Here is a 23,087-nt window from a genome sequence, read left to right on the forward strand (position 1 = left end):
ATTGCCCTCCTAATTGGGGGAAGGGAGGGCCCTAGCTTTCATCCACAGGCTGGGTGAGTGTCTATTAGGATTTGGGGCCTGAGAATTAGAAACGAAGTGTCATTTCATCTTCCTCCTTCCCCAGTCTGTGAGAAGCAGAGCTGAGCTTTGGGGCTGGGGGAGACAGCATGGTTCCCAGCCAGGGCCCTCACACATCGCGTCCCCCCTCCCGCTGCCAGGACACTGGCCTCATCTTCAGCCTAATCCAGCAGAAATTTCCAGAACACACTGTGAAAAGAACGTGGAAAAAAATTTAAAAAGCTGCTTCCCAAACGGCATTCTGCAGAGAAGAAGCAAGCTCAGTGGGTGACCAGAGGGTTTCTGAGCCCCGTGAAGAGACGAGCCACCTCTCTTTGAAAACTTTGGCCCAGAGATGAGTGGGTGGGTGCGTTTCTTGGTTTCCAGTACCAAGCGGGATGTTCCCCTGTACCAGGGGAGGCCAGGAGTGAGCCTGGACCTTCCGTTCCTTCTGTTCTTAAAGACCAGTAGGGTGGTAACGACCAGGCCACCTGCCCACGCAGAGAAAGCAGAGCCCCGCCAAGTGCCCTACCGCGGGCCGCACGGGTGTCTTTGGCACTGACTGGGCACCGGCAGGCCGCGTGTTCAAGGACCTGACTTGACCCATCTTTAACTCTATCACACACCTGCTGCTTCGCTGAAAGCAGACTCCTTCTGGGGGACCCAGCCTGAGCCAGGCTGCCAAGCTGAGGCCGTCAGGGCACCGTCCGCTCCCAGAGTCGCTCCCGAAGCAGCCACTGCCCTCGGGGATTCTCTGTCTCATGGTGGTCCTCCCCCGGGGACACCGGGGGCTCCAGAGCAAAGAGCTCCGAGTCCCAGTCCGTATCTTCTCCCGAGAAGTTGAAGAGGATCTGTCTGGAGCTCCCGAGGCTGGAAGGGAGGAATGAGGCAGAGGGCTTAGGTTTGGCTTGGCCGGTCACAGAGGGAAAGGATGCTCTGATTTACCCTCCTGATGGAGCCTGTCGGATGCTCCCCTTGTGCTGGGACTCATGGAGGACAGAGCTGTGTCATCGTAGGGATGTGGGGCAACCTGATCTTGGAGGGGAAGGGTGGGAGATTAGGGCTGAGTCCTGGTTTAATATGTCCAGTACACGGTCCTTTATTATGGAGGAGGGAAAAGGCCGTTTAGAAAACCCCTGAACCCATCAGAGTTGGAGGGCTCTTGTAGAAACAAAGGAAAACAAGTGGGTGAGCCAAGACAGGCGCTTCTATTGTGAGAGGTGAGCTCCCTGCAGAGTGGCCTGGGGTGGCCAGAGCAAGTGTGCACATATCTCTCTGAAGGAGTGAGTCCCAGGGATTTGCGAGTTAGAGATGGAAACTCATCTTGGGAGAGGAGGACCTGCAGGGAAAGAGGCCAAGAGATGATGACAAGAGGGTCAGCACAGACCCGGCCAGGAAGAAGCCCTTCACCCCAGCCTGATGATGCCTTTCTACAGCAGGACCATCTAATTGGTTCAGGGTTGGACCGCTCATGGTGCTATGCCTGCTTCAACCCCAAACTGTCATTAAAGATCTGTAGCTCATAGAGTATCAGTGACATCTGGGGGGAAACAGTGAGACAGGACAGACAAAGCATGAGGGGCCAGAAAGGGAGGCAGATCCAGAGCTAAAAGGACATTTAAGGCTGGGGACAGACGTGAACCAAGCTAGAATATAAGTGTAAGCTGTTACAAAATTTTTAACTAAGACCGCCCTCCCCCCAAATAGGGAATAATTTTTCCATGCAGGATGGGGGTTCAGGGCACCTAAGAAGCACCCCCCAAGAGTCTAGTGGACATGAGAGCATCTTGGTTACAGTCTGTGGCCCAAACACTTACTCTTGTTTGCAGGCTTTGGGCTTAAATTTCAAAGTGCTAAAGGCCCCTTCCACAGCCTTGGGCAAGTAAATGGGGTGCCTCTCAAGTCTCCTCTGCGTGCCGATGGTCCGGCGCTCCGTGCTCCTCCGGAACTGGCCGGCTGTCGTGTGCCCCGCGACGTCCTCGGAGCGCCGTCGGGGCGCCCTGAGGATCCAGTTGGAGTGCAGGCTATGCTCCTGGGAGCTGGTGGCCACTGGAAGACAGAAGCCGGGCCCGGGAAAGGGGAATTCACCATGGGGAGGAGGGGGAGCAGAAGGTCATGGAGGGGGCAACGGGGGCTGAGAACTCACAGTAAACACACACGTAAAATAGCAAATGCTTAAGAAGGCCCAGCTACGCTAGCATGCTCTTGCTTAGTCGTTCAGTCACGTCCAATCCTCTGTGACCCCGTGGACTGCAGCCCACCAGTCTCCTCTGTCCGTGGAATTCTTCAGGCAAGAATACTGGAATGGATTGCCATTTCCTTCTCCAGGAGATCTTCCCGACCCAGGGATCGAGCCCGGGTCCCCTGCCTTGCAGGCAGATTCTATACCGTCTGAGCCACCAGGAAGACCCAGAGAGCCGAGCAAAGGGAATGATTCAACTCTGCAATTACGGGGCAGGGAGAAAATGCTCGGGCGTGTGTCTATTAAAGATAAGCACATAGACCTGTGTTTTCTGACTTGGAAAAATGCCCTCAATGTATTGTAAATTAAGGGAAAAGAGTGGATGAAAAAAATAGGCAAGAGTTTCTTATTTTTGTTTAAAAGGAATAATAAAGTGAGTCTATGTTTAAACCTTTTTGAAAGAACATACACCAAAATGTTAATGGTGATTATTATCTCTGGGTGGTAGAATTACAAGCCAAATGCTTCACTTTCTTCTTTATACTTTGGTATGTTGTTTGACTCACTGATTCACAATGAACATATGTTATTCTTGTTATTAGAGAAAAACACATAAAGTCATCTCCATTAAAAAATTTTAACTCTGAAGATAACACTTATGTTCTCAATGGATGTGCATGCTCAATCGCTTTAGTCACGTCCAATTCTTTGCGACCCCATTGACTGTAGCCCATGAGGCTCCTCTGTCCATGGGACTTCCCAGGCAAGAATACCAGAGGGCATTGCCATGCCCTCTTCTCTAGGATATCTTCCTGACCCAGGGATTGAACCTGTATCTCTGGCAAGTCTCCTGCATCTCAGGCGGATTCTATACCACTGAGCCACCAGGGAAGCCCTGAGGGCCAATCAAAGATTAAAGAAACTGACAGTTGAATACTGGATGTGGGCTCAACTCATGAATGTGGTGGAGTTATCTGCTCTCCATCAGGAGGCAGCCAGTGATACACCTTGGCGAGGAGACGAGCACCACCTTCAACCTCACCCCACCCTCTCCAACAATCCAAGCTGGGCTTGAGCAAGCACCCTGGCACTCTCCCGCCCTCCACACCCTTGCAGAGTGGTGGCCAGTGGGGGCCACAGAGGGAGCACTGGGGGGGTGGGGTAGGGTGCAGAGGCGTGACAAATGGTAAAGGGTCAGAGTCAGGTCTAGCAAACAGTGCTGTCCAGGGCCAACCTACATAATCAAATATATTGGTCAAATATAAAATATATAGGTTAAATACAATTTGTCTATTCCCTTATCCCCTTGTGGCTCAGCTGGTAAAGAATCAGCCTGCAATGCGGGAGACCTGAGTTCGATCCCTGGGTTGGGAAGATCCCCTGGAGAAGGGAAAGGCTACCCATTCCAGTATTCTGACCTGGAGAATTCCATGGACTGTATATTCCATGGGGTTGCAAAGGCAGATGCAACTGAGCGACTTTCACTTTCACTTTCATTCCCTTTTCTTCTTTTTTCAATTCTGGTAACAGATACATAACATAAAATGTACCCTCTGAGGGATCTTGTAGTGTACATTCAGTTGAGTATACTCACATCATTGTGTGACAGGTCTCCACAACTTTTTCATCTTGCAAAACTTATACTCTGTACCCATTTAACAATTCCCCACCTCATCCCTTGCTTGAACTGTTGCCCTATTGCTTTCCCTCACAGAGCCTTAAAAATTCCACCCCACCTCAGCTGTGAAAAATGGACCACAGAGAAAGACTCAGTGGTATTTGACTCTTTGTGACCCCCTGGACTATACCTACGTTCATGCATGCTCAATTATGTCCAACTCTTTGCAACCCCAAGGACTGTAGCCCACCAGGCTCCTCTTTCCATGAAAGAGTTCTCCAGGCCAGAATACTGGAGTGGGTAGCCATTCCCTTCTCCAGGTGATTCCCCTCCCAGTGATGGAACCCAGGTCTCCTGCATTGCTGGCCGATTCTTTACCAGCTGAGCCACCAGGGAAACCCAAGAATACTGGAGTGGGTAGCCTATCCCTTCTCCAGTGGATCTTCCCAACCCAGGAATCGAACCAGGGTCTCCTGCACTGCAGGCAGATTCTTAATCAGCTAGCTACCAGAGAAGCCCCACAGAGAAGGAGTTTTTGTCCAAACAGGGCGCCAAGGGTTAAAGGGGGTACCCCAGTGTGGGGCAGGCCAAAGCCAGGACCCCAAGGCATAGAGCAAGCTCAGGGCCAGGCTCTGGCTTGCAGATGAGAGTTTCCCCTTTATTGGGGAAGCCCACCCCACAGACCCCACGCCACCCCCACCTCCCACCCCCAGGGATGGCACTCACCATCGAAGTCCACGTCTTCATTCTGCAGGTCCACCTCCGCAGCCCGCGGCCACTTCTCCGTATCCAGCTCTGCGATGATGGAGTCAAAGAAGGCAATGGCCTCCGCCACGTCCGCGCTGAACTGGGAGTACTTCTTGGGGGTGGGTTTCTGCTAGAGGTGAAGGGCAGGGGGAAGGGGCAGAGCTGCGTGAGCCAGCCAGCTCGGAGCGCCCTCCGCAAGGGATGCTGAAAAGGACCAAATGTTACTAAAACTAAATGTTTAAGTGACGTTGCGGGTTTGCACGCAAATTTGAAGAAGTGCCCCTGAAAGGAAGGTAGATACTCCAGAGCCACAGTTGCTATAGTCAGTGGATTTTCCGTTATCTCAAGGGGGTGGGGGGGCGGGTATGAAAGGGTGAGTCTATCTGCCTCTGTCTTGGTCAGGGACTGTTATCTGCCATTAGGCAAAATAATCTGTCTTTCTTTGGCCTGTCCCCTGCAAATAAGCCCAATTAAGAGATTGGGAAGTTCCAGTTCCAGTTCTCCAGTTCCCCGGGGCAAGTGATGAGATGCTCACAGCAGAAAAGAGGGGATGAGATATGTTGAAAATAAAACACTCCGGAAGAGGTGTCAGTAGGAAAAGTGGCCAAATTCGGGTTCAATCATGGAATACACTGAAGACAAATGGGTATGATTGTTTGAAAAGTGAAAGCAAAGATATTAATACAATATAAAGCGTTTAAGAAATCTACTGAAAGTCAGACCAGGTTCCAGGTTCTGTCCTGATCCATTCTCCTTCAGGATATCCTCCTCCTCCTCCCCCTCCTCTTCATCACCAACATTGTCTTCACAACAGCCCCCCCGTCAGTCACCAGTGACTGGCATCATGGAAGTCCAAGCACTGTAATGGACTTTGGGGGAGAACTCAGGACAAAAGGCACAGTATCAACATGTGAACTAATAAAAAACTCCCCAAAGAATGTAGGAAGTGAGAGAACTCGGGGAGGAAAAAGAGAGACAATAGGTGTTAACCTGGGCTCTTTGGACCAAGTATAGTGTTCTTCTATTTTTTGTGTGCATTGTGAAAGTAGTGAAAGTCGATCAGTCGTGTCTGATTCTTTGTGACCCCATGGACTCTTTGTGACCCCATGGATGCATCCATGGAATTCTTCAGACCAGAATACTGGAGCGGGTACCCTTTCCCTTCTCCAGGGGATCTTCCCAACCCAGGGATCGAACCCAGGTCTCTTGCATTTTAGGTGAATTATTTACTAGCTGAGCCACAAGGGAAGCCTAAGAATACTGGAGTGGGTAGCCTATCCCTTCTCCAGGGGATCTTCCTGACCCAGGAATCGAACCGGGGTCTCCTGCATTGCAGGCAGATTCTTTACCAACTGAGCTATCAGGGAAGCCCTTTTGAAAGTGGGATGGTATTAAAAATGAAAGTGATTTAATCACAGATTTGCATGTTAGGAAACTAATGGATGACATCTTTATACATGCATAAGATTTTGGTTAAATATATACATTTTTTGAGCCAACTCTGGAAGATAGTGGAGGACAGGGGAGCCTGGCATGCTACAGTCCATGGGGTCACAAAGAGTCAGACATGACTGAGTGACTGAACAACAAAAAATGCATTTTATACCACTAGGGGACTTTTTTTTTTTTTTTGGCCATGCCACAGCTCGCAGGATCTTAGTTCCCTGGCCAAGGATCTAACCCATGTCCCCTGCAGTGGAATCACAGAGTCCCAACCACTGGACCACCAGCTAATTCCCAAAAAGCATCTTTAACTAGTGGATTTTTTTTTTTCCTTTTATATCTGTGAGAAGCATTCTTGGAGAAAATTTTTGAAGTGCCTCAAAACATACTTAACCTTTTCTGTTAAAAGTGGAAGACTGTTCATATGTAGTTATCTTGCCCCATTCAAAGAGCAAATGAAAGTGAAAGTGGCGGGTGGCGGGGTGGGGGGGCAGTTAAAACTCAATGACAAAGAGAACAAGAGAGAGGTCATCAGTGAGAGAGATACCCAGGAGTTCCTGGTAAAGGGAAAGCAGTTGAAGAGGAGGAATTGCTGTAACAGAGCAGAGGAACTTACCTTCCAGAGAGCCATGGGGGGTGGGTATCGGGCGGTGCGCGCTGCAGAATTGGAAGCACTTGAGAAGGGGGACAATTTGACCCTCAAAACCAGAAATGTTCCAGATTTGGCAGGACCAGGAACACCAAGGACTGGGATGGAAAACTAAGGGGCTGGTTGACAGTCTATATGGACTCAGCGGGCCAGGCCACCCTCCCACAGTCAGATGACCGGGAGACTCATCTCTGGAGGCAGCTCCCTGTGTTTTCTCTTGCTAGTCCCTCTGCCTTGAACGCCTTACCTGACCAGCTCCTCTCTGACCATCAGGACGTGGCTGAGACAGCTCTTTGTCCCTCAGACAGTGCTAAGCACCTGCATTTTTGAGCAGGCAGAGGCTGGTACCCTAGCTACGCCTGCAGAGAACGACAATTGCTCCTTTTTCCTTATTTCCAGTCACTTTCCCCCAAGCTCCCAAAGCCCCAGGCCACCCTGCTTCTTTATCCCATATCCTGAGCCCCTTGCTTTCCTGAAGGCAGATCTGAATTTGTCCCCCTTCTCCTCACTCGGCTGCCTTATGGATAAGCCTTCTCTTTGCTGCAAACCCTGGCATCTCAGCATTCGGGTTTCATGTGAATTAGGTAGATGAGCCTGGCTTGGTGACACCGAGGCTAACCTGCAAGTCCAGGTTCCCTGGGTCTTTTCAGGCCCTTTTTCAAACTCAGGCTTGCACAAGAGCTACATCAACTGAAGCTCAGGGTTTAGGGCTCAGGGTAGGATCACAGAAAATCTACAAAGCAGTGGTTGGACAAAATGAGACTTCAGTCACTCACACCGTTGGGTGAGAGACAAAATAGTTCTCCCTCTCTGAACTCAATACTCTTAAGTAGAAGTGGATTGCCTTCCTTCCCATTTTGACTTTTCCTGGCCCAGAATTTTTCAGCTACTTCTTTGGAAAGACTGCTACACGCCTGCTTTCTGGGGCACCTGCTCAAGCCCGAGTGTCACAGGGCTTGTGTTCCTTCGGCCCCAGCAGCCCCAGGGCAACGAGCTTTCTCTGAGAGCATCTGTATTGCGTTGCCAACTCCACTCGAGTTTGCCTTTCACAGTCAAACTTCAGTGGCCTTAAGGTCATCATTTTCCAAGCCTCCCTGTCCGACTCCTTCACAACAAGCCTGGGTCTCAGATTACTTTCCCCAGATGAAACCCTTGTACTTTTCCAAACCAAACTCCACTGTATTTCTCACTGTAATGTTTGAGTCCCCCAAGGCAGTGTATTTTTCTGTATTGCACATCCACTCCCATCCTGCCTGGTCTCACCTGCCCTTTGGGTCCTTCAGCTTCTCCAATCTGTTTACTTTCTCCTGGGATCTGTCAGTATTTGTCTCCAAGAGGTTTGGATGCTCCAAAACGAACATGCAGGTGTAAGCAGCAACATTTTGTCAGAGGTTAGGGCAGGTTGGATAGGTTCTAAACCTACCCAAAGCCAAGAGGACCACCACAAAACATCGAGCCGCCTCCTGCCTTCTCTTGATCGGGGCCCACCCCCCTCACCTCCCCAGGGGCCACCTCACATGGCACCTCCTCTCTGACGCTTTCACCCTGAAGCAGAGAGACACGGGCACCGCTTTTCTATGTTTATGTGGACAGCAACGTTGTATGAAACCCTCATAGCCACACACCAGGCCCATGATTCTTTTTGGTTTTGAAGCTTTCATTTTGTTTTGGGGTGTGGCCGATTAATAACGCTCTGATCATTTCAAGTGAACAGCGAAGGGACTCAGTCGTACACACACATGTATCCCCTCCCACCCCAAACCCCCTTCCCATCCGGGCTGCCACATAACATTGAGCAGAGAAGTTCCATGGGCTATACAGTAGGTATAGGTCCTCGTTGGTTATCCATTTTAAATACAGCATATAAATATATACACTGTGTACCTGACCTTCCCAAACTCCCTATCACTTCCCCCATCCTTCCCGCCAGCAACCACACGTTTGCTCTCCAAGTCTGTGAGTCTCTTTCTGTTTTGTAAGTAAGTTCATTTGCACCATTTCCTTTTAGATACCGCATATAAGGGATGTCATAGACGGACTTGTGATTCTCAGCCTTGTCTGTGAGATAGCTTTGGCAAATGACACTCACAGATAGACTGTCTTTGGATAGATACTCATAGCCTTCCCTAGTGGCTCAGTTGGTAAAGAATCTGCCTGCAGTGCAGGAGACCTGGGTTTGAGCCCTCGGTCGGGAAGATCCCCTGGAGAAGGAAATGGCAATCCACTCCAGGACTCTTGCCTGGAGAATCCCATGGACAGAGGAGCCGGGCTACAGTCCATGGAATCGCAAAGACTCAGACACGACTGTGCAGCTAACTCTCTCTCTGTCATTGCCAACCACTACCTACATGACAGGCTATAGGATACACCCAGCTCCCAACCTTCTTGTTGTTATCCTCCCCATTTCTCTTTTAACACATCAGTGTGGTGCAGGCCAGATGCTGAGATTAGGGCGCTTCAGATTATGGGCCGTGTCAGTGCACATGGGCTGTCTTTCCATCTGTGAATGTCAGATACCTATTTCAGTGCCTGACACAGAGTAATCTGTTGAATGAATAAATGTATGCTGTATACATGCCAACATCTAATGTTTATATTCTCCAACAGTTTTTATGATGCTAACTTATACATTTAGATTTAACTTGACAAATTCTGAGAACTCTGTACCCCCTATTTTCATGGAGTGTTGATAATACAACCTTGAGCTAATAACATCTGGAAATCAAAATGTCAATGCATTGTGATGAAATTTCCAGGATCAGGTGTGGAACTGGTCTGGCTGGACAGGAGAGGTCATTTTCCCTTGGCTCATTCAGCAGGGTGAAATGAAATGCAAACCAGTTTAAATTTATCCATAAGCAATGTAATGTTCTCAGAAGAAGCCCTTCAGGATAAACCTTAAAAGCTCAGATATATCCTCTTTGCTTCTGCCATCCTTGGAATGGTTATTTACGATCAAATCCAATGTTATTCTTATCCCTTTTATATCACAACACCTATGGAAATGTGTACCCATCATTGAAGAGGGGTTCATGATAAAAAGAATGGGAGCTTAAGAAACAAGAACTGTATATGGCACAAAGGAACCTATCTACAAACCACAAACAGACTCACAGACATAAAGAACAGATGCATGGTTGCCAAGGCGGAGGGGAGGTGGGAAGGACTGGGAGTTTGGGGTTAGCAGATGGAAACTTAGATGTAGGATGGATAAACAACAAGGTCCTATGGTGTAGCACAGGGAACTATGTTCAATACCCAGTGATAAACCTAATGGAAAAGAATATTAAAAAGAACGTATACGTGTGTGTTACTGAGTCACTTTGCTATACAGCAGAAATTGGCACAATATTGTATGTCAACTATACTTCAGTAAAAAAAAAAAAAAAAAAAAGGAGAACTATAGATCTGACAAACAATTTGGGGAAAGGTATAATCACTGAAATTTAAATACATATGTACACACGTCCACATCCACACTTTCAATGGATAAGCTACTGGTAGACATGTCAGAGCTGAACAACAACCAAATAGTGATGTAGACAACACAGCTGAGAAAATCAGACCAAAAAGATAAAAAGGAGGGGCAGGGTTTGTCACAAACTATAGTGTAACTAAACCTGGGAATTACCTCTTATAGCTAAGCGTTGCAATCATTTTGGAAGCATAGCTGTACCTCTTCTGTGTCTGGTATTAGAGGTTACAGACTCACAGTCCTACCAGCTGTCTTTTTTCTCCAGCATCACCATCTGAAAGCCATCGTTTCCTTTGCTAGTACCTGGTACCTCCTCCACTCCTCCCGTTAAAGGTCACCTACGTGATCCTTTCACTTTAGCAAAACAGTAAGTGAATGTTTTTTGCTCACACTTAGGAAACTCTGCGAAGCCTAACTAATAGAACTGAATTAATAGCCTCGAAGCATAGTTATAAAACTCTTCACACATGATAAGTGAAACATTACAATCCAATGAGAGAAGGGATAGATTTGTCAATAAATGGTGTTGAATCTTTGCTATCTGGGAAAAATTTCGACTAGGATTCTCACTTCCTACTATGCATAAAAATAAATTGCTGATAGATAAGAGGGTTGGGGTTTTTATGGAACTATTAAAAAAAAAAGGAAAGTGGCAAATATATAACTGACCTTGAGACGTACAAGGGCTTTCTAAGCATGAAACAAAGAAATATCAAAGACAAAAGCCGATGTATTTAACTACATAAAAACTGGTAATATTTTTAATGATAAATAAAATTGTACTGTCAAGTAAAATTAAACTATATATAAATCTGAGAAAATATTTTTAACCATGTGGCAGACAATGTGCTCACATTCTTGATGTGAATCCACATAGATTAAAAAAAAAAATTTGCTAGAGCCAAAAATGTATAAAGACATGAATGGGCAATCCATTAATCAAGAGTACACATTGGTTTGATAAAACAAGAGGGTCATTCTTTGCTCAAGCAATAATTCAAAAAAAGTACATAAGATAATTCTGCTTATCTATTAAATCAATAGACTTTAGAAATTAATGACACTACTTGGTGTTGATAAAATGCAATAAGAGCTTTCTAATTCACTGTTGATTAAAGCATAAATTATAAAATATTTCTGGAAAACAATATGTAGAAGAACCTTTAAAAATGAATGACTTTTAGCCTTTGACCTATTAATCACACTAAGGAATAACTGTCCAAAAAATGCCTTTATAGACAGAGTAAGATGAATTCATTCATAATGTTTAACAATTGCTTAAAGGATTGTGAGTTAAATTTTTGCCATTAAAACTTCAGTTTTCAAAAACAAGTTAATGATAGAAAAGAACCCAAAATATAAATTATTTAAAAGTATATGGTATATGCCAAATTTAGTATATTTATACATATACATACATAAAGGTTGCCAAATTCAGGAACTAAAAAAACTTAATGGCAGTTAAATTTCAATTTTACATAAGCTATAAATTTTTGGTATTAATATATACCAAATATTATATGGACATAATTATATTTTAAAAATCCATCATTTATCTGAAATCCAAATTTAAATAGACATCCTCTATTTTATCTGGCAACACTACTATACATATCTATAACCATACAAGAAATAAATGATTGAAAGAAAATATATTTAAACATTTTAGAGTGATTATTCTGGATGATATGGTTCTAAGTTATTTCAATTTTCTTCAACTTTTCTGTGTTTTATAAATTTTGTTTAATGAGTAAATATAACTTAGAAAAAATGTTTACCAAAAAACAAAAATGTCCTTTTGATGGTAAACTCTGATTCATTACACATGGGATGCTTTAACTATTAGGATATCATTTCATCTGAATACACCCAAATATATTCTACTCTATTAAAAACAAAAGATAATTTTCCATTCACTGAAAACCATAGACCTATTACTTTTCCAAGTCATCCATAAACCTTTCAGTTTTCTTCTTAAATTACAACTGGGGTTTCTTAGCTTATTTGTTTATTGAGTTACAGTGTACCTGGAGCTTCACTAGAAGCTGGAGATAAAAAGATAAATAAGACATGGTGACTCCATTCAAGGAGCTCGTGGCCAGCAGCAGACACAGCAAATGAACAGACAATTACAGTGCTGTGGGCTGAGTGCTGAGTTAAGGGCCAGACCCCAAAGAAGGGAGAAATCCGCTGTGTTAGACTTGAGGACCTGAGAAATGGCTTCCTGGGGCAGTGCTTTCTCTGCTGTGTTAAAAGGCAAGAAGTCAGCCGGGTGAGTGGAGTGGAGTGGAGAGGAAAATGGGGGAAGAGGTGTTGATTCTAAGCTGAGCAAGGAGCAGGTGTCCGGAAGACAGATTGGGGATATAATTACCCATCTTGTGATCTGACTGAGAGGGGCTGCAGGAATTGGATACTCTTATCAATCATTATTTTACTGTCTGTCATCTTCTGGGGAACTCTGCCAAGCATCATAGAAATTCTTTGCAGTTCATACTGAATGTTTACTGCCGTTTAACTCTGCCAACCAGATACAGGCCCAGTACTAGAGACCTCCAGTAACTGATGCTCACAGAAAACCTGCACTTTCATACCACCATGTTTGCAGAAATTCCCCCCAACAGAACTGAAAAATTATTCCCCATGGTATATGGGAATCCAGGACCTGCTTTCCCATCCCATATGCCATTTATAGATGGACTATTTAGAATCTTCTTAGGTGAATTGGATTCAGATCTTTCTACCGTAGAGGAGGAAAAAAATCTATTTGCTGTTGACATGGTCTTATTTCATGAACCAGGATTGAACAGCCAATGACAGAAAATTTATTCTGAAAGCTATCTATTATCAGAGCAAAACTACTTTAAATAAAAATCAATCACATTTGGCAGGCATTCTCCAGAATTCCCCTGGTTCTATTTAAATTATTCTTGTAGCAAATGAATTTCTTTAGTTGGGGGATGGGGGTGGAAAGGGGATTGGTGCTGGGAGAGGTGTACATTGAACAGCTGGTTCATTTATCCAGGCAGACATATGGGGAATCCAAGCTGCTCAGAGCTGGATGACACACAGAAATAATGACATTTCTTCTGACTGGGGTAGGTGACCAGGAACCTTAGCTTTGGAAAATATTTCCTCCCAAACCTTCTGGGCAGAGTTTCCTGAGTGCATTGCAGCCAACCGCAAACTGCCTCCTTGGTAGCCCAGACACTGTGGTCCACTCAGGTCCCCTTGGGGGTTCAGTTCTCACGGAGGGATGCCAGCTGTTCACCTGTTCATCTGGCCCTAAAAACGTGGGGAGCAATCCTCAGTGAATCCCCCCAAGTGCTGACAAGCACTCTGGACAAAATCAGTGTAATCTCAAACTTGGCCTCCTCACCTCCCATCAAAACCGAAGCTCCCTGGTGGTTCAGAGGTGAAGACTACACACTCCCAATGCAGTGGCCCGGGGTTCGCTCCCTGGTCAGGAAACCAGATCCCGTGCACTGCAATTAAGAGTCCACAGACCGCAACTAAAGATCCCACAAGCTGCAACGAAGACCTGGTGCAGCCAAATAAATAAATAAAAATAAATATTTGAAAAAGCCCAAGCTCATGGACAGTTGAAAAGGAAGGAGGTTCTCACAACATGGGTGAACCTTGAAAACACTATGCTAAGAGAAAGAAGCCAGTCACAGACAGACAAGTACTGTGCCATTCCATTTATATGAGGTTCCTAGAATAGGCAAACTCACAGAGACAGAAAGCAGAATACAGAAGTCGAGGGGAAAGGGAAAATGGGGAGTCACTGCTTAATGGGCCCAGACTTTGTCTCTGGGCTGATGAAAATTTTCTGGGAATGGATAGTAGTGGGCTACACAGCGTTATGCTTAATGCCAGGGAACTGAACACTTAAAAATGGTTCAAATGGTAACTTTTAATTTTTTTGGTAAATTTTAATTTTTTAAAGAATTTTAAAGAGAGTTATATTTTAAGAAATAAAAGAGAGTTGTCAAACATTTTATAAAAACATTCTCCTAATTCCTAAATGAAGTATTTTTAGAGCCTCCATGACCTCTTAAAGGAATGTATTTTCTAGTTTCTACTAATTTACTCTCGAAAAGAATTCTAAAAATATGTTAATTAGGGCTTACTGTCTTTGGGCTGAATTATCATGGGTCTATATAAATGATCATTTGGAAAAGCTTACAGAAAGCTCTGGGGTAAAGAGCTCTGATTTCTGTCTGGCAGTTAACCATTTGATATTACACAGGGTTGCACATTTTTCTTTAAAAGAAATGTCTATTATATCAAAGTAAAGCACTTAATTTCATAATTCATTGACTGTGATAGACTTCATTACCCATAATCTGAGGCCACTGAAAAGCAGTCGTTTAAGGTGCTATGAAATGCCACGTTGAAAATGGTAAATACTGTGTTATGCTTATTTTACCACCCCCTCAAAAAAAAGGCCAAGCTTGAGAGAAAGTGATGTGTTAGGAGGAGGAGTGAAAAGAGAGAAGGGAAATAACCCAGAGACCTCCGGCAGCTTGAAGACATTACCATGGGAACAAGGTGAGGAGGGAAACACGCCAAGGCTGAGGCCAGTCTTGTTCCAGACCAGACCCCAAAGCAGGCTGATGGAGAGCAACTTGCTATCCAAAGTGCTGGGATGAGGGGGGAAATAGCGAGAAGCACAGCAGGACAGCTTTTAACTTCTCACGGGCTTTTTCTCTCAGGGGGTGCACCACATCTTTAGGCGACTTTGACAGAGATTTTGGAAGGGCGTGTGGTTCCCCCCCAACCCACATGCCTCTGGCATTTGAATCCTCCACTGGGTCCAAAAGGACCTGCAGGAGTTACACAGCCAGATCCCTTCCCGAGGTCCTCACTAGGACACATGCCTTGTGCAACTTGGTGGTCACCCACAAAGGCTCTGAGAAATCGCCTCCAGAAATCTGCATTCTGGGTCACTGCCTGCCTTTCCCACAAGAATGATCATCCATGAGAATAAGAACTTTGGCTCGTTTAGCAGCATCTTGAAGAGTTCCTGACACATAGTATGTGCTCAATAAATATGTATTGTTAAGTGAAGGAAGGAAAGAAGGAATAATACACTCATTGATGAATTGTTACTAAAATATCAGTGAGGGCATATTACAAATGACATCACCCATGGTTCCCGGTATCAGATCCTCTATGAGAAAGTTTAGAATTTAAGACTGGGAAAAATCTGGATTCCCCTAAGCAATAGGTATGGTTCTTCCTCTTAGTTAGAATTTTGAAATAAGTCCTGCTCTTTTTATGTTGTAGCTCTCAGGAAGTGCAAAGCCAAACCCAGCTGTAGGGTTTGCATGTTTTCTTGAGTCATCTTGATTTTCTGCGGATGCTTTTTCTCTCCCAGCTTTCCAATGTCTGTTGGCATGTTATGCTGCTGGTATATGAATCCTCTCAGACCCTCTGTAGAATGATTAGGAAGTAAGGAAGTATTTCTGCTGAAATGATTTGAAGACGCGGTACCTATTCATTATGAAGATGCTTTTATAGCTGTGCTCACACTCTCTCCCCAGCTTTCTCCCTAGTACACAAGTGGACAAAACAAACTCAATATTTCAAGGCTACAGAGACCACAGGGCTTCTCAGGTGGTGCTAGTGGTAAATGACCCACCTGCCAAAGCAAGAGACCCAAGAGATGTGGCTTCGGCCCCTGGGTCAGAAAGATCCCCTGGAGGAGGGCATGGCAACCCACTCTAGTATTCTTGCCTGGAGAATCCCAGGGACAGAGGAGCCTAGCAGACTACAGTCCAAGGGGTTGCAGAGAATTGGACATGACTGAAGCAACTTAGCACACACCATGCACAAAGTGCCCGGAGGGAATCTAACCAGAGCTGAGAACCGCAGGACAGTCCAGCTGGAGAGGAGTCCAGAAGCCATGGTGACCCGCTCTGTCATTGGAGGTGACCACAGAGGAGGAGGTGGCCCTGAAGGAGGCGGTGGCCCCGAAGGAGGGCTGTCAGGCCCCCAAATCTACAACTGGCTGGCTGTAGGATCAGTACCCACACCTGAGAGTAGGATACTTCATATGGGCCCCAACGCTGACCTACTTTGAGAGTTCAAATGGTTATTTAAACTGCTCCCACATGGGATAAAATGCAGACAGTTGAAACCAGCTGGGTGAGGCCAAGCCCTAGAGATCTGATAACAGGCCAGTTGGTCAGTGTTAATGGGACTTGCAGGCCTGCAGGACACTCTGGGGAGGCAGCCAGGATGGGGTAGGAGCTGAGAGGGCAGAAAGGCCTGCTCTGAACTCCTTAGAGCTCAGGAGAATGATTGATGGGGATTTGAAACAGCCTCAAACTTCAGACATTAAAAAAAAATTTAGGGAACAAAGGAACAAGTAACAGTGAGATTTGGGTCTTAGCAAAATCTGGTCACCAAGCCTCAGCTTGTTCTGTGATCCCAAGGGACTTTCTCCCCCCTTCTCTTCTGGCATTATTGGAATTACCTCCAAAAAACATAGTGTGTACAAACACTGTGATAAGTACAAGTGAAAGTGTTAGTCATGCAGTCACGTCTGACTCTTGCGACCCCGTGGACTGTTGTCCACCGAGCTCCTCTGTCCATGGAGTTCTCCAGGCAAGAACACTGGAATGGGTAGCTATTCCCTTCTCCAGGGGATCTTCCCGACCCAGGGACCGAACCCAGGTCTTCTTCATTGCAGGCAGATTCTTGACCGTCTGAGCCACCAGGGAAACCATAAAATGCAGGTCCTTCCCCTCACTGATTTCCTGCTTGGTCTGCCTGGGCAGGAAGACTCCAGTGCCCAGTAAAGTCGTTCAGTCTTCTGGAGTCACAGACTCTCTCTGAGGCTGTGACCGGGTCCCCTGAGGACCTGAGCACCCCACACAGACAGAGCAAATCCTCCCAATGTTCACTTTTCATGGGGACTTTCAGATGTGATTGTAATAATAAAAGCAACATCAATAACTTGTTGAGAAGTGATGTGTTGAAGTGATGTGCTGTCACGCAAATGTCATAAAAGCCTTCTCTCACCCAGGAAATGGGCAGTAAGTGACAGGCAAACTGTTGGCCTGAAGACCAAGCCCAAGCCCTCCTTGTGGGCTGCTCTGGGGATGCCAGAAACTGTCCCTCCCCACCCCCAGGCCTCCACGCAAAAATTCAGCATGGGACCAGCCACCCTTCCCAGGCCGGGGAGATGGCCATGGCGACTCTCTGAGGTCTTGGAGCTGGTGCCCAGAACACGCAGATTAATTGAGCTGTGCTTGAATGAACCAGGGTTCCCACTCGCCTCTTAGAAAAGTGCTTTTGTCCATAGTATTTCTTGGGGGCACTTCAAAGAAACTGAAAAAGTGTTAGTTGTTCAGCCATGTCAGACTGATCCCAAGGACTATAGCCCACCAGGCTCCTCTGTCCATGGGATTCTCCAGGCAAGAATACTGGAGTGGGTTGCCATTTCCTCCTCCAGGGCATCATCCCGACCCAGGGATGGAACCCGGGTCTCCTACATTGCAGGCAAATTCTTTACCATCTGAGCCACCACGGAAGCCCACGGTGGCACTTACCTTCATGTCTTTGGCGGCAGACTTCTTTACGCCCCTGGAGGATTTCGAGGAGGTGGAGGAGACGCCCAGGGCGCGGCTGGGCTTCAGGTCGTTGAGGCTGCTAAGGTACTTCTTGCGCAAGGCCAGCAGCTCCTGTAAGTATTGCAGGCAGTCCTGGGTGCGCGAGAGCATCCACGCGCGGTCCCCCTCCTGCTGCAGGCAGTACAGGCTGGTGTCCATGCTGCCGGCGCTCCGGTATTTCTTTAAGGACTCGCTGAACTTCTCGCCGTGGTCCCCGACCACGTACACGGAGCTGCTGCGGATCAGCCTGACGGCGGGGCTGGGGCCGTGGTAGTAAGGGCTCTCCGCCACCTCTGCCTTCCTGTGCGGGCCGGAGTGAAGGATGGAGTGGAGCTTTCTGAGCATGGTGCTGGGTTTCTCTCTGTGGGTGCCTTCCAGCTGCCTGCGCGGCGCCACTTGATCTAGCTGCGGGCGCGGGAGCCAACCTGCGGGACTGCCCCCATCTGCCTTCCCCGGGGCCCCTGAGTCCCGGAATCCCAGCGAGTGTGGGCTCGGTCAGGCGGGCAACCCGGGCATCTCTCATGGGGGGAACTTTCACATCCAATAACCGAGATGCCATAAACCACCTGAGGACTTGAGGGAGCAGCGCCCTGAGCTTTAAAAGCAAGCTCCCTGGCTGGCTTGAAGCACCCCGGGGGGCAAATACCTTCCTCGCTGTTCCATCAAAGGTCCCAGCTGGATGGGGAACGTGGGACGCCGCGTTTCCCTGCTCAGCTATTTTCTCTCCTTTCCCTTTTGCATTTCTGGATGTGGTCTCACTTGGTTTGACTGGATCTTGCTGTGGGTTTTTAGGTTTCCACCTCTGTTGAGCTGGCCCTGGTCCTGAATTCCCCGTGGCCAAAATGCCTGAAACCCTACTTTGTAAAGACAGCGCTAAGCCAAAATAACATGTTGCTGGAGGTAAAATCCAGTCCCCCTGAGATGCGCCTGGGTGGACACAGCCAGGACCTTTGGCAGGGGGCTCTCAGATCCCTGAGAAGCTGGTCTCTGAGTAGCATCCCAGCGACCTGGTGGTGCCTCACTCTGCGGTAAGGAGACCTCGCTGCTGTTACCGGATAGCAGTCTATTGTGGAGACAGGAGGATTCAGATATCTTACCACAACTTTCTGCACAAAAGCCTCAGAGAGCTGAGGGTGGCCACATGTATGGGGCAAATCGCTTTCTTTGGCTTGAACACATTTTCATTTAAATAAGACTCGCTATGTATGTGTGCTCAGACGTGTCTGACTCTTTGCGACCCCATGGACTGTAACCCACAAGGATCTTCTGTCCACAGAATTTTCCAGGCAAGAATACTAGAATAGGTTGTCACTTCCTACTCCAGGAGATCTTCCCAACCCAGGGAGCGAACCATGTCTCTGGGGTCTCCTGCACTGGCAGGCAGATTCTTTACCACTAGTGCCAACAATCTCAGGGAGATTACCTCTAGAATTTTTCCCAGCCAAATGCTACATATCATTATTGCATTCATTTTTCTACACAGTCTATTTCTCTCCGAAACTTCAGAGAACTGAAGCCTGAAAATCTCCAGCACAGGCATTTTGTTAAGCTAAGATGGGCATTAGAGGAAACTATGAGCCCCTGGAAATTGTAGTAAATGTTATGGGATATACACTTTAGCATGGTTTAGTTTGCTAGGGGGGAGGGGATTTTTTTTTTTTTCTTTTTGAGGAAGAAAATGTTCATGACTTTATCAGATGTTCAAAGAGGTCTGTGATACAAAAAATTTTTTAATGTTGATATCCTGCTCTAGAAAATAACCATGACTTTGAAAATGTAACCAAGAGAGGACATTATAAATGTATTCTTCTTGAGCGCATCCTCCACCTGTGATGTTCTGCCAGGCACGGTGGTGAGATTGTCTCAAATATGCAGGCACATCTATGCTTTACATCTGTGGAGTGTGCTGGGGCTGATGAACCAGTTCCCCAGGTGTTAATTTATGGACTCTTTGTAGCTTCCTCAAGAAAGAAGCATCCTTTCCACCATCATCATTATGGGTCCTCAATTCACAAACGAGAAGGTGAGCCTGGAGGGGTTAGGAGACTTAGTGAAGGTCTGATCAGACAACTGAGAAACTAGTCCTTAAACCCAGAGCCCCAGCTTCTGACCCAGTGTGCTGGTCCCACTACTCTTTGGTTCTAGGAGCCTTAAAGGCAGGCACGCCAAGGTCTCCTGGGTGTGTGTGTCGGGGGTCTCTGCCCATCCCATGTCTCTGGCTTTACATAGACACAGTATCCAAGTATCCAGGATGGACAGGAGCTCATAGAATTCCTTCTCTGAGAAACCCAGGGTCTCTGACCCCACTGCCTTTCTCGGTAGCTTGTTCCAGTGGGCTTTATGATGATACTCCACATGGATTGAGACAAAGTTTAAATAGATAAACAATGAAGTCTAGGGACTTCCCTGGTGATCCGGTGGTTAAGACTCTGTGCTTCCACTTCAGGGGCACAGGTTCAATCTCTGGTCAGAGATCAATCCTAAATGCCACTCAGCAAGGCCAAAACAACTTTAAAAAAAATTAAATCTGATCTCTATCATACTTAGAATGTGATAAGAACCTAACCTCTATCTTCATGTTTATTCTCCCCCACTCTACCCCTGCCTCCTGGCTGGATTCTTCCTGAAGTCCAGACTTGGGAGGAAAATGGAGAGACTATTAAAGCGACATCACTTGCCAAGCACTTCGTGAATACCAGGGGCAGATGGAAGAAGCAGCATGACCCAGTCAGCTGACTGTCCCACCTCCTGTCCCACACCAGCCACCTTCTCACTAGAGCTCCCCCTGAGGGGGCCGAGGCGGGGAATGCTCTCTCCCTGAAAAAGCACTTGTCATCTCTGCTCAAGAAAATTCATCCCAAGAGGCAACTGCTTTTACACCATATTAGATTTTCTCATGGCCTCACTAGAAGGAACGGATGGCCTGTAAAGAGGGTTTTGAGGACTACAGATGTACATCAGATCTGAAACTAGGCATCACAGACTTGATTCTTCCCTTGCATGGAGAACACTGGGCAAGCACCTCGGTGGGGAACAGTGAAGGGCCTGAGTCCACACCCCCAGCCCAGCCTCTCCACACCAGTCCCACTGAGGACTGGGAAACAGCCCACTGTTCTTGGAAACCAAACCTGCTCTCTGTGTAGCTAGCAAGAGCCTTGAGGCTTGGCCAGGACCCCAGAGACTGAGCATAAGGCAACTTGTTATAAGAAACGTTGCTTTATTTCAGGATTCCTCAAACCCAAAGGGCAGTATCCTAGCACACGGCAGAGCAGTCCAGAAGGGCCTGCTCTGTAGCGTTGCTGAGATGGCAGCTGTGGGCAGAAAGGGTGTCGGAGGATGATCGAGCTCCTCTCTGCTCCCAGGGGAGCCTCATTTGTGCTGCTGGAGCCCTGGTGGGCAGGGCAGGGAGGTAGGGAAGAATGCGAGCGTGGGCCTCGCTCAGATGCGATCTGACTCCCAGATCTGCCACCGACCAGCTTGGAAACATTCCTTCAACTCTGAGCTTCAGTGTTCTCATCTTCATGACACAGGTGAGTAGACGTTACCGATGTCATGGAGTTTTGGGTCATGATTAAATGAGGTAATACAGAAGAGGACTTCATAGGGCATATTTGCTCAATCAAAAGTAGCAATTAAAACTTGTATAATAAAAGTATGATTACTACGACTTCTATTTTGTACCACCCAGGTGCCAAACTATTGTTCTGGGGCAAATATTTTGCATTTAGGCCTCTCATCCTTCAATATTTGTAGAGATCAAGGGCCCAGATGGACCACCCTTAATAATGCTGAGCTTAGAAATCGGCAGGTTAGCCTGCTTCCCTGAATGATGCTGAGCTTCACTTCCTGAGAGGCTAGTTGTCCTGGGCAAGCTTCCTGCACACGGCCAGGCATCCCATCCCCTCCCCTTGCCTCCCTGACCGGGGGCTCCTTGGCTATTGTCAAGGTAGGATCAGGGGTGATCCCAGTGGGACTTGCATCTCAAAGCAGTTGCTTCTTCAGCCCCACCAGGCTGCAACTGCGATTTCTCTAAAGAATCCAGAGTGAAAGAAAACACTCTGTATGCTTGCCCCGTGTCTGGAAATCCCTTTGGCTGTATCCTTAACAGGAAAGCCATTCTGAATGGGCATTTCCCAAAAGGCAGGCTTAAAAAAAAAAAAAAAGTGGAAAAGAGGCAGGAAGGGGGAGGGGATGGAGAGGAAGAAGGGAGAAACTGAGAAAAGGAAGAGATCGAATCGTCTGTGCTGAATATTTAATAGAGGGTAAGATTACAAAGTTCGACAACATGTATCCTGTGTCACGCCGGTCCATTTGCACAGCCTGCTGGAACATTCTGAATTCTGGTTGTGCTGTGAATTGTGAGGAAAAGAATTTTCCCAGGAGACCAGCTCTTCTGGCTCATGCAGTGCCTCTGGACCTCTGTCCAGTGGAACACAACCCTCTGGGGGTCAGAGCCACTCCTGTCCCGGTGGGCTCAGTCCTCTACCTATGGAGACAGAAACAGAATGCCAGCAGGTGGCTTCACTGTTCCTTCTTACTTTAACATGCTTGGAAATCCTTTAAAAGTGTGCCTCTAAGTAAAAAGAAATGGCAACCCACTCCAGTATTCTTGCCTGGAGAATTACATGGACAGAGAAGCCTGGCAGGCTACAGTCCATGGGGTGGCAAAGAGTTGGATACGACTTAGTGACTGAGCATGCAAGTAAACATCAGCTCCTCTGAAGTTTACAAGACTGAAAGAAAGCAACATCGTGCCTAAGGCCGCGGAGGGCTGGAGGCTGCACTTGTGTCCTGCCCTGGAAGGACAGGTCTCAGTTTGGAAACTGCTATTAATGGAAAGCAGAGTGGGCATGTCTGAGGGAGGCTGGAATTAAGCTGGATTAAGACCACAGGCAAGTAATGAGAAACTGTGCTGGGGAAAGATGGAGTGGGGAGTGAAGGTGGCATCAGGCAATTAGAGGAAACTTGGAGGCCAGGTCAATAATTTGGGGTTTAATTCAACTGAATATTCTCTGTCAGAGTCTCCCTTACATGACTTAGAAAGGCTGCCCTCTCTAGGCCCGGCAAGAAGTCCTCATTGGCTCCCTTGGCCATATCCCCTGGTGCAGTGCACAACCCCTACAACTGTATATGACAACCCTGACTGGATAAGAACTTAGAGTGGATGATGGTGTGGCAAGTGGGATTTTCAGAAAATTCCATTTAGAAAACTTAAATAGGAGCTCCGTCAGATTTAGGAAAAGTAAGGGCTTCACTTCTCTCTTACAATGTATAATCCACCCTGAGACTTAGAGATT

At 46.9% G+C, this 23,087-nt stretch overlaps 1 protein-coding gene across 1 annotated transcript; it reads right to left on the reverse strand.

The window, feature by feature from the left end:
* Nucleotides 1-752: 752 nt before the first annotated feature.
* On the reverse strand, nucleotides 753-18,135 carry C30H13orf42 (chromosome 30 C13orf42 homolog). Its single transcript, XM_043892078.1, has 6 exons — nucleotides 17,753-18,135; nucleotides 15,770-15,785; nucleotides 14,896-14,910; nucleotides 4,584-4,734; nucleotides 1,875-2,106; nucleotides 753-927 (listed from the first exon to the last, which is right to left on the reverse strand). The coding sequence occupies exons 1-6, from the start codon at nucleotides 18,133-18,135 to the stop codon at nucleotides 753-755; spliced, it is 972 nt and encodes a 323-aa protein (XP_043748013.1).
* Nucleotides 18,136-23,087: the final 4,952 nt, after the last annotated feature.

This window comes from Cervus elaphus, chromosome 30, assembly GCF_910594005.1.
Source record: "Cervus elaphus chromosome 30, mCerEla1.1, whole genome shotgun sequence".
Taxonomy (NCBI): domain Eukaryota; kingdom Metazoa; phylum Chordata; class Mammalia; order Artiodactyla; family Cervidae; genus Cervus; species Cervus elaphus.